Source organism: Choloepus didactylus, chromosome 3 (assembly GCF_015220235.1).
Source record: "Choloepus didactylus isolate mChoDid1 chromosome 3, mChoDid1.pri, whole genome shotgun sequence".
NCBI classification, from domain to species: domain Eukaryota; kingdom Metazoa; phylum Chordata; class Mammalia; order Pilosa; family Megalonychidae; genus Choloepus; species Choloepus didactylus.
Window position 1 is genome coordinate 115,475,747 of NC_051309.1, and position 12,347 is coordinate 115,488,093.

Consider the following 12,347-nt stretch of genomic DNA (forward strand, 5'->3'; position numbering starts at 1 on the left):
GGGTTAACTGTATTAACTGTATACCTTAGTCTTTGCCGAAATACCTGTGATGATTCAAAAGCTGATTCATGGGGAGATAGTTAATAGTCCATGTAAATGTTTTGTCCCAAAATATTGTTTTGATTAATTTGGGGGACAGGGAGAGGATAAGAAATTGTGTACATGTTTATTTTTGGTGATGCAAGTATATGAGTCCAAGACCTATTTCCCTGCATATTTTTGCGGTATTCTTGGAACTTCATTCATTTGTTCAACAGGTAGCACTAAATACCTGCCATATACTAGGCAATGTAACAAGGTGGTTTGGGGAAAAGGTTGATTCTGACTTCAAGGAGTTCACAGTCTCCCAGGGAAGAGAAATGTGTAGATGTTCTAGTAGAGCACAGGAAATGTCGAAAGAGGAGGTCAGGCAGTTCTGATCTCAAACCAATACTTGGCCAATCACTGCCTGGGTGATACCTTGGGACTAACTTCTCAAAGTCTTAGCTGCTGCTTCTGCAAAACAGGTATAACAATAGTGCTCACTTAAAAGTCTTGTTAGGAGAATTATTTGAAATATACCATGTGGGGCCCTTAGCACCAAGCCTGGCACATAATAAGTGCTTGGAAGGAACTTAGAGAAGATACCTGAAGAGTTCATAATGTCTTATACAAATTCAGCATAAAAGACACATGTGGTCAGCATTCCAACCACAGTTTTCCTATGGGCAAATCAGTATTAAAACATATAGTGTGTTTTCTAGCTTGGCTGCTATATAACAGCCTGAGAGGAGTGCTCTAACTCTCATTTGTACAGGAATTGAGTGTCAGAATACTACTTATAACTAATAACTCTCTTGAGAAACAGCATCCCCCACTTACTGCTGTTTAAACTTTTTTTTTATATATATATATAATTCCCCTAACAGAGGAAGCAAGCTTTTTAACACTAGGCACCTGACATCATCAAAGTCAAAATTTATATTGACATTTTGTGTTCATGTAGATATAATAGAAAATATGTATATAATATATAATGTGAGTTTAATATAAGAATATACTTTTACACAATTTTGAGATATATTCACATACTAGTCATCCAAAGTATACAATCAGTTGTTCACAGTATCATCATGCAGTTGTGCATTCATCACCACAATCAATTTTTGAACATTTTCATTACTCCAAAAAATAAAAATAAAAGTAAAAAAGAATACCAAAAACATTCCATACCCCCCTATTATTCATTTACTTTTTGTCCCCATTTTTCTACTCATCTGTCCATGCACTGGATAAAGGGAGTGTGAGCCACAAGGTTTTCACAATCACACAGTAATATAAGAATATTTTAAACTACTTACCTCCAAATAAAATTGATGCTCCAAGAAGATGTGGTATATTTTTCAGTTAAGCCCTGAACACGTCTGCATCCTCCTGAGTTAAGTGAATACCAAGGTGAGAAGCATGGGAAATTTTGACACTTTTTTTTTTAAGGAGTCTTCTCTCCTAAGAAATTTTTGTTTTTTTAAGTGGAAGAAGGAGAGAATAAACAGATACAGTGCCCTTTAAATTACAATCTGTTCCACTATCCACTAGAAAATTCTCCCTGGCAGCTTAGGGTGAATTATACCAAACTACTAGCTAGCTTGGCAGGGAGTTTCAGACAATACAGCCATTCAGGAGGCGGTGAATGTGTGTATATTTGTGTATGCTTACGTATGTCTGATACTATTCCATTGGAAATATTCATAGGTTTTTGATTACTAGTTATTATGTGTTCTTGGCATAACTTCTACTCTCCATCAGCAAAATAAATGAGTGCTGTCTGTAAATACAAAACCATAGAATTTAAGGCAGGCATGGAAATAAGGCATATTTTGCTCCTTCAAAAATCTGGAATTATTTACAAATGTGTCGGTCACAATATGCAGTTTCTTTTCTTTTTTAAGGCAATTTTATTGAGATATACTCATACACCATATAATCCATCCAAAGTTTACAGTCGATGGCACACAGTGTCATGATAATAGCTGTGTATTTCTCACCACAATCAATTTTTGAGCCTTTTCATTACTCCAAAATAGAGAAAAAATATATTACAATATCTGTAAATAAAAATTTAAAAAAGAACACTCAAACCATCCTATACCCTTATCCCCCCTATTATTTATATATATTTTTGTCTTTGTTTTATTTCTCATCTGCCTGTATACTGGATAAACAGAGTGACAGTCACAAGGTTTTCACTATCACATGGTCCCATGATAAAAGCCATATAGTTATACAGTTAACAAGAAACAAGTCTACTGGATTACAGTTCAACAAATTCAGTATTTCCTTGTAGCTATTCTAATACACTAGAAACTAAAAAGGGATATCTATATAATGCATAAGAATGCCCTCCAGAGTGACCTCTTGACTCCATTTGAAATCTCTCAGCCACTGAAACTTTATTTTGTTTCATTTCGCTTCCCCTTTTTGGTCAAGAAGATTTTCTCAGTTGCAGGATGCTGGGTCCAGGTTTATCCCTGGGAGTCATGTCCCACGTTGCCAGGGAGATGAACACCCCTGGAGGTCATGTCCCACATAGTGGGGAGGGTAGTGAGTTTATTTAGTATGCAGTTTCTTAAAACAAGTAAAACTGCTGCCCATGCTGTCTGTGCTAGAATGGAAACTGGGCACATACACACACGGCCCTGCTTTTCCCCTTCCAGGTGGACAATACCTGACAGTCTCCGCAGCCAAAGGCCCGGGGGGAAAAGCCGCTCGCTTGGTGCTACCTTTCGGCCGCCTCGCGCGTTCAGGGGACCTGTGCCTGTCCTTCAGACACAAGGTGACTGGGCTGCGCTCCGGCACGCTCCAGGTGTTTGTGAGGAAACACGGTGCCCAGGGGGCGGCCCTGTGGGGAAGAAACGGTGGCCATGGCTGGAGGCAGACACACATCTCCTTGCGAGGGGCTGACGTCAAGAGCGTAAGTAGAACCTCAAAAGAGGCAGGGCCTGGGAAGCTTCCCTTTAACGGGAGAGCTCAGGGATCTGAAGTTGAAGAAGGCTTGCTCTCTTCATTAGGTTACTTTCAGACAAAGCTTTGTGTCTTTCTGGGCCTCTTTCTGTAATCACTTTTTGCCCCTTCATCCTTTTTCTTTGCAACCTATGACCACCACCACTTTGGCAGACACCCCTCCCTTTTTTTAATTAAATAAAATAGGAATAGAAAGAGTGAAAAAAAAATAAAAGAAATTTTCAAGGGCGGAGGCAGGGAGTTTAACCTTACCTGCTTTTCTCCTTCAATTCCTTGTATTTCAAACTTTCACTATACTCATCCTGGAAGTATTCCATTTTTCTTTGTTGAAATGTTTCTTTAAAGTCCAATTTTCTTTTCCTCTGCCTCAGAGATCATAGTTAGGCAGTCTTGGGTGGAAATGCTGAACAGTATCCTTGGAAAGCACTATTCTATTCAGGACAGGATGTGGGAAAAGCTTTGAATGAATGTATTAATTATATTTTGAGTAATGAAGTAGCAAGAAAAATGGTCTCTAACACCCCACCAAAATAATGATTGTATTTGAACAAAGTGTCCACTTTATGTTGATGCTTATAAAACTTTTGCTGTTAGGAGAGTCTGCATCTATGTCTATAGGTATAGTTTCTACAAACAATTTTAGAAAGAAAGATAATGACTCCTAATATAACTTAGGTCAGTGGTACTTGGATTTGATGTTTTACATTGATTTTTTTCTTAAAATTGCTTTCTTAATATTTGTGTTGTTTGTAAAAATAAAACAAGATAATAGTTGCAAATCAGAGCATTGAAAGGTTTCTCCTGTTTTTTAAAGGAGCAAAAATGCTCTGTATCCGCTGATAAAAGATAAAAATAGTGAAAAATCTCGCTCTTTACCTAGGTAAAGCATAATTAGATTATGGTGTGTGATTCTATTCCATTTTAGGCAACAAATTTCCTAAAGGGAGATCTAAGAAACATATAGGATAGGCTGTGTGATTATGAGCTTTCAGATCTTTGGCACTTAATTTCTGCACCTTTATGTCCCATAACACGTTTCTTGTTTTGGACTTTGGCAATCTCTGAAAAAAATGCTTCATAAGCATTCCTCAGTTGAAGTAGTTTGTAGTTTAGGATGACTTTTTAAAGAACAACCACTTCCTCGTAATGTGGTTTGATTAAAAGTTCACTGATGATTTCAGTTTCTACCAAAAGCAAGCCTCCTCTTTTTAGGAGACACTGGCAGCTATGCTCCAGTCTTTCCTTTTGTTAAAGAAGAGTAATATTTAGTTTTGGGGAGGTTTGCCTGTATGTGGCTAAATGAGTGGGCATTGGAAAGGGGCAGAGGAGGCTTGACTCTGGTATATGGTTCTCTCCCTAGGTCATCTTCAAAGGCGAGAAAAGGCGTGGGCACGCGGGGGAGATTGGATTGGATGATGTGAGCTTGAAAAAAGGCCACTGCTCTGAAGAACCCTAGCAACTCCAGAACTAGCAGTGAACTCCTGTGTTGCTCCCTCTTCTTTTTCCAACCCTCACCTCCTGTCCTCTTCTCCCCCTTATCGGGCCTAGGAGAAGAGTGGGTCAGGAGAAGGTCTGGTTGGTGACCCACATCTCGCTTGCCTGCTTTTGTGCAATTCCCAGTGAACAGTGAAACCCTCTTTGAAATATAAGGACTATCTGTAGACACACCCAGGCTGTCTTTGGGTGTTCCTTTCCATCGTGTGTCTCTCTTAGGAAGGCCTTTGGCATGTACGACTAGTGCCATCCTTCATCTTTGTTACAAGGTGCTCCTTGTGGCAAAATATGGGAGCAAATTATTGGAGAAGTTTTCAAATATCGTCTTTGCAAATGGCCATCCTGTTCATCGGTTCAGTGTTGTACCATGAGTAGTATTGACTTCCCTTAAGATATGATATGCAATGTACTTATGAAATTGGTTTATCCTCTTCCTTTAAAGTTAGTTCTGGCCTGGAGCTGAACTCTCACTTTTACTGCCATTTACTTTATAAAAGAAGGGTGTGTAACATATCAAAATGCATTTATTCTTACTTTGTTATCTGTATTTTTCTTTTAAGGTCAATTATGTAGCATGGGCACGCAATCCCTTGTTAATAGTAGTGTGTTTTGTGTAAATGTGCTATTGATATGAAATTGATATGAAATTTTTACGTGTTTCTAATATTTACAGACTCTAGTTGCAAGGTAAAAGGCAGCTTGTGATCTCCTGAGTTAAAAAATTCATGGTAAAATGTCATCCAGTTCCATCACCTTAAATTGGCAGCAAGAGAAAATTGGAAGAGGTTTCAGGTTGTGGTAGTGGAGTGAGATTTTTTTAAATGGTCTTGAGTTTGGTCTGTACAAAGTATAGTAAATCAGATACACAAGTAACCACAGTTAACATATAAAACCCTCACTGTTTCAGGTTATACTTTCAACCCAATGCTTTTACAATAACATGGCTCTCTCTGGTAACATGTAAAAAGCTTTGTAAAAATTCTAGTTCTTTTACAGCAAAGATTCTGTTCGCTTACAGAAGCTGTGAGATGGAGCAGGATATGGGGGAGGCTCTGTTGGAACAATTTTTCACACTAATTTTTAAATCAGTATAAATTGGGCACGTCTGATAGAAAGGCAGCCCTGTGCTTTAAAGCATTGGATGTGTTGGAATGGATTCACACACACTAGAGGACAAGACTGGAATTCTAATGAACCCCCAACTGTATTTCCTCCATGCATATTTTACCTTTATATTAAAAATCACATAACTTTTGAAAGACAACTCACTCCTGAGGCTTTTCTTCATTTCTGCTCAAGTAATCAAAATATTTTCTGCTGTTTTTGCCAGGAATCACAAAGCTGATTAAAGGGTTGGAAAAAAAGATCTATGATGAAAAATTAAAGGAACTGGGATTATTCAGCCTGGAAAAGAGAAGACTGAGGGGCAAACCATGGATGGTTTTCAAGTATATGAAGGGTTGGTCCAGAGAGGATGGTGACCAGCTGCTCTCTGTGTGCACTAAGAATAGAACAAGAGGAAACAGGCTTAGACTCGAGTATGAGGGTGCATTTCCTGGCAGGGACAGTTGTTAAATTAGAATCCTTTTGAAAAAAGAGAAGTGTGAATCTCTTGTTTTCTTTGAGGCTTTTTAAATATTAGATAAAAACTTATCTAAGGTGGTTAAAGATGCCCTTACCTCAAAGTGATGTAGTAAGTTAGAGAATCTCTCCAAAGATGTGTTTATCCTTGCATGTAATGAAAATCTTCAGAGCAAAGTAATTTGGGCTAGGCCAGGGTTGAATGGAGATATTTCTCTCTTGGCCTCCTTATGATAAGTCACAGAAAGGGTCAAAAGGGGAATTATCCCACCAAATGCTCAGCTCACTAAAATGTCTTTCCCTTTATGGCAAGCCTAGCAGTGTTAAAACAAAATACAAAAAATTAAAAATGTTATTTATTCCAAAAGAGAGTATCATGGACATTTTAATATCTCAGTGATATCCTGATGTGGTGATGTTTTTGTTTTTGTGTCTTCTTGGTTAAGGTGTAAACCTTGAACTTGTTCAACAGATGATCTTTGTTGGAACAATGTCCGGAGAGATTTTTATCTGGTGCATTCTCTCTGCTACGTTTGTGAGAAGTTAACTTGGCCGTTGAACAAGTGCGATACCCAAAACCACTGCCAGCCCCTTTCCTCTCCCCAGTTGGGGTAATTTTGTTTCTCTTATGTTGTAATCTCCCACGTTCTACACAAAGGTGGTGTTTTGTGAATAATAGTTGCAATAGGATGTCTTTTGTCATTTAACTTAGGGGTGGGGGGTGGAGGAAGAATATAAATAATTGAGCCTTTGATTAGGGGCCAAAAAATATGGCCTTAGATCCGTTTGTAATGATTCATTTCCTTTTGGGGATGAAAGATGAAAGGGGAAAATAATTGAAAATTTAACTTTTAGGTGCCAATAGTACATTGCACTAAGCTGACGGAAGAAGTTATCCAAAGTACTGTATAACATCTTACTTGTTTATTATTTAATGTTTTCTAAAGTGAAAAGTGTTTGTGGTTTTCCAAAACAGCCAAATAAAAAGAATTCTTTGTAAATTAAAAACACTGTTAATAATACCAGTTGTCTGTCTCTTATTGTTTTGAGTTTTATTTTTTATGATTGGGAGAAGAGGATTGAGCTAGTTCATTGATGTTTTCACAGAAGCCATCTATAGTAGCATCCTTTTACTTCTTGGAAAACTGGGAATAAAGATCTTGCTCACATTATTTTGCTTTCTAGATTATAAAATCTAAGACTTTGATCACAATTAATTCATGTCATACCTTAGCCAAGTTGCTTTATTTGTTTTACTATATATCATTTAGTAGTAAATATTTGTTTCAAATCCTTGTATGGAAAGGTAGGATAAGCTATAAGTAAATATGTGAATATATATGAACTATAAATGAAAAATAAGTCTTTTTACTACAGTTGATTTTGTTAATTTATGACAGTTTACTCACACTCTAATAACTTTTCCTGGTGGAAAAACCTACCTTAAAAAATAAAAGCAATGAAACAATGCAGCATTAAAATTAGTCCTATTGTAACCGAGAAGTTGGGATTTAACAAACGGTTATGATTATTGAGTTATTATATAGGTATTTCTTTTTACTTTCTAGTATATTAGAATAGCCAGAGATAAATACTTGAAATTTTTGAACTGTAATCTAGCTGTCTTGATCTCTGATGATTGTATAACTATATAGACTTTATCCTGTGATTGTAAAAACGTTGTGACCAACCCCCACTTGTACCCCCTTATCCTGGTTTTCAACTCGAGAGTCTTGTGATCACTAAAGACAGCCCCTAATGTTTATTAATAAAGGGCCTTGAGTCAGCCCAGAACTAACCCACCCCAAGTCCAAAACAATCTTGCTAGACAGAGCTGGGTCTAACCAAAATTGGCCACCTGACATGTGCAGTAGCTTTGACTTTAATGTGTAAGTGAACCTCATTATACTAAAAGTCACGCCCATCATATTAAAGCTGCCGTTTGCTTACATACATTCTGTGGCTAAGCATGTAATCAATCTGTGCATGCTCAATAATTAGATCATCTCTGACCTTGTCATCTTCAGCCATTGTGCTCATTATCTTAAAACCTGCCCATCTTTTGATACTATAAAACTATCAGAGGTACTGCAGTTCGGGGAGACAGATTTTTTAGGCTGATAGGCCATCTGATCTCCTGCTTCATGCTTAGCAGCAGACTCTCTTCGAAACCCCAGTGTCTCAGGAATTGCTCATTTGAACATGTTAGGCAGAGAACCCGATTGGTAGCACTACTGCAGAATTACAGAGATGTTCAATGGTGACTTTTTTCCCAATACTAAGTGCACCCTTGACAACTGGGAGACTCAAGTCATGGATAAATACATACTTCAAGCAAAAGGTAAAGAAAAACTGTGTTCCCTTATCTCAGGGAGTCTTCACAGTCATCTCTTGGAGCCCTGAGAAAGTTCAGGTTTTCTGAATATGAGAATTAAGAAATTCATTCTCAGCCCTCCTCCACAGCCACAGCTCCCACCAGGTTCCCTTCTTTCCCCCTTTCCCCAGGGGTGATAACAGCTTCCAGCTGTTGTGAATCCCTGGCTTGTTAGTCATCTATCTGTGTTGAGTACCCTATCTTTGCCCATACATTTGTAAATCTTTTATTAAATTCTCTTCCAACAACAACAAAAAGAATTCAGCTTCTTCGGAAGCCCATTGAAGGTTGGGAGGTAGGGGAAGCAGACAAGTATGAGATTCCAGGGTCCAGTTCATTGATATACTTAGCAGATTTTAGAGCACTTACCAAGCTTGTGGCTCGGTTTCAATAATAAGCAGACTTGCCCTTGTGGGGTTTCCATCTAGAAAGGGAGATGGACATTTATCAGAGTCACGTAAATAAATGCAAAATCGCTGTTCCGAAAAGTGACATGTGGTAGGTTCCAGGACTTTATCACAGTGCTTTTCAAACTTTAGTGTGCACACAGATCACCTGGGGATCTTGTTACAATGCAGCCTCCCACTTCGGTGGCTCTAGGGTGGGGCCTGAGAGTCTGCATTTCTAACCAGCACCCAGGTGATGCGGAAGGCTGCTGCTCCTGCTGGGGCCACAATTTGAGTAACAAATCCTTAATGTGCTAAAGAAGATTGGGACCTTTATCTCTGCTAACATGCACTTTTGGAAGGCCTAAAGATCCATGACTGCAAGATTTCCATTTACAAACATTTACTAAGGTCCATTTTTTTTTTTCTTTCAAACTTCTTTTGAGGAGCATGGACTATGCCCACCTGGTGTGGAACACTGCTTTGTCTAACAAATGGCAGTGCCTTCAGGATAAGGAAAGTCACAGTTGAGGACACTTAAATATAATGCTGTGATCAAAGAGACCTACCTCTTAGAAGACAAAGGGGCAGCCATCAGTTGGGGATAATTTACTAAAAATGCCTTGCAGGACTTGGGATGCAGAAACCTGGAAGCAACCTGGTATTACAGGGAGGTTAATTCCAACTTGATTTTCTGTGGATAGTCCATTAAAAGTTAAAAGCTGAGCCTCAATCACAACATAATTTCCAACTAACAAATTTACACCTCAGAGCCTAGATGAACTGATATGTTGAATTATCTAATCAGCAGTTCCCAACTGGGAGCAATCTTGACCCTCAGGAAGCATTTGGGAATTTGCTCACATTATTTTTCTTTCTAGATTATAAAATCTAAGATGTTTTTGGTTGTCCTAACTGGGGGGTGCTAATGTTATATAGTGGGTAGAGGCCAGGGATGTTACTGAACAACCTATAAAGCACAGGAAACAGTTCTCCTCCAACAGAGAATTATCTGGCAGAAAATGTCAATAGTGCTAAGGTTGAGAAACCCTGATCTAAATCAGTGATTCTAAATCAATGATTCCCAAAGTGTGGTTCCCAAACTCGCAGCATCAGCACTGGGAATGTGTTAGAAATGCTAATTCCTGGGCTGTATATCCAGCCTACAGAATAAGAAACTTTGGGGGTGAACCCCAACAATCTGTGTGATAAGCTTTCTAGGTGATTCTGATGCACAGGAGTTTGAGACTATTTGAGTTTTCTTTTTCTTTCTGTTTTCCACCATTTATAAAGAGTGACTTACATGAGATAAATCCTCCCATGCTTAACTAACACCACTGTTTCACTTCTTAACTCTGAATTTCATTATAATTTTATTTAATAAACACCACTATTCTACTAAAACTGCTCTGTTGAAAGCTGCTGATTACCTTGTGTTCTAGTTTGCTAATGCTGCTGGAATGCAAAACACCAGAGATGGCTTGGCTTTTATAAAAAGGGGTTTATTTGGTTACACAGTTACAGTCTTAAGGCCATAAAGTGTCCAAGGTAACTCGTCAGCAATCGGGTACCTTCACTGGAGGATGGCCAATGGTGTCCAGAAAACCTCCGTTAGCTGGGAAGGCACGTGGCTGGTGTCTGCGCCAAAGTTCTGGTTTCAAAATGGCTTTCTCCCAGAATGTTCCTGTCTAGGCTGCAGTTCCTCAAAAATGTCACTCTTAGTTGCACTTGGGATATCTGTCCTCTCTCAGCTTCTCCGGAGCAAGAGTTTGCTTTCAACAGCCGTCTTCAAACTGTCATCTGCAGCTCCTGTGCTTTCTTCAAAGTGTCCCTCTTGGCTGTAGCTCCTCTTCAAAATGTCACTGACAGCTGCACTGAGTTCCCTCCACCCGCCAGCCCATCTACAGGGCTCCACTGATCTACAGGGCTCCACTGATCCATTCATTTAGGGTGGGGCCACACCTCCATGGAAATATCTCATCAGTGTTATCACCCACAGTTGGGTGAGTCACATCTCCATGGAAATCTAATCAGCACCAAAATGCCTGCCCCACAAGACTGCATGAAAGAATATGGCTCTTTCTGGAGGACATAATACATTCAAACTGGCACACCTTGTATATGGTTCCAGTGTTCAGTCTACATATATAATCTTGCCAGCCTCATTTGGCAGTGGTGACTGACTACATCCACTTCCTTGAAATCTCCCCTGGCTTCCAAGAACTATACTCCCACTTCCAGCCATGTACTGGAAAGTTCCCAGAAGATGTCATAATGGATCCTCAAACTTACCAACTACCAAACTGAAGTTTTAATCTCCCCTATTCCCATGCCATAAAACCTGCTCCTCCCTCTCTAATTCCCTCCCTCTGAATGAAATCACTACCTTATCAATGTCATTCATCCTTGACATGTGTCACTGCTTTTTTACCCCTATTTATTCGAATCAGTGACAAGTTCTAATAGCTCTGCCTCTGTTCTTCTGATGGCCCCTCTCCCACCCATGAAAAATGAAAAATATTTGGGATTGCATTTTTGTATTTGAAGTTAAGAGAGTGACTTCTTCCTTGGTGATTTCATTCATAAGGCATTTTAAATGATGGGTCAATACTACTGCTCTGTCCCTGGGAATGAAGTAGTTTTGTCTCTTTGGCAGACTAGAGTCATAGATGCAGAGCAGAATTTTTTCATTTATCTTTTTGTGCTGGATTTACTTTTGTAAGCTCCTCCAAATCTGTTGCTAAATAAGGTTTTTTTAAAAAGCTTAGTTCCTGCATGGTTGAATTTGCTGTCTAAATGATCTGAAGAGCAGACAAGCAGCTGAGAGCAGGAAGCTTGGAATATTTACAATATTTAGCCTTTCTCTTTTTCTTTTTTAACAGAACATAAATGCATAGCCATCAGTTTTACCTTTCAGCCTTGTTAGTCCAAGTATGGTCAGTGGACTAGCAGCATAAGCCTCACCTGTGAAGTTTTGTAAACGCAGAACCATGGACCCCACCCTAAATGAATGGATTTGAAATCCACATTTTAACAAGATATCCTAGGTGATTTGTACATGTGCCCTTTAAGGTTTGCAATGTACCCCTTAAGAGTGTAAAGCTTTTCTTCAAAGCATAGCCTTTTCCGACATATGAGCTCCTGTGAAACAAATCTCCCTGTCCTTGCCATGCTTTAGGGAAAGGGGGTTGCAAAGTAGGGATCTTGCTAAAAATGAAAATTCTCAAGCCCTCCCCAGGCCTACTGAAGCACAAAGTCTTGAGTGGGTCTAGTAGTCTGTGTTTTAACAAGACCTCCAGGTGATCTTGATGCACACCAAAATCGGAGAACCACTGCCTTAGACACAGGTGCTCAGTATGGACAAGCACAGAAGCTCCCTGCCTTCATAATGATTTATTAAGTGCCTACTGAATACCAGCACTGCTGCAGGCACCATCAAATATCTAAAGGGATGAGGTTGAATGAGGTTTCAGGGCCAGTTCATCTTTGGAGAATGCAAGTTGATGTTATTT

The 12,347-nt window shown here is 39.1% G+C and overlaps 1 protein-coding gene across 7 annotated transcripts in view; it reads left to right on the top strand.

The window, feature by feature from the left end:
* NPNT (nephronectin) overlaps positions 1-7,097 on the top strand; it is a 77,208-nt gene extending 70,111 nt beyond the window's left edge. For all 7 annotated transcript variants that reach the window (XM_037830392.1, XM_037830389.1, XM_037830394.1 and 4 more), the window contains 2 exons: positions 2,694-2,950; positions 4,361-7,097. In XM_037830392.1, the coding sequence (XP_037686320.1) occupies positions 2,694-2,950; positions 4,361-4,456 (353 nt within the window). In that variant the 3' untranslated portion in view covers positions 4,457-7,097. The remainder of the gene's footprint in view (positions 1-2,693; positions 2,951-4,360) is intronic.
* The last annotated feature ends 5,250 nt before the right edge of the window (positions 7,098-12,347 follow it).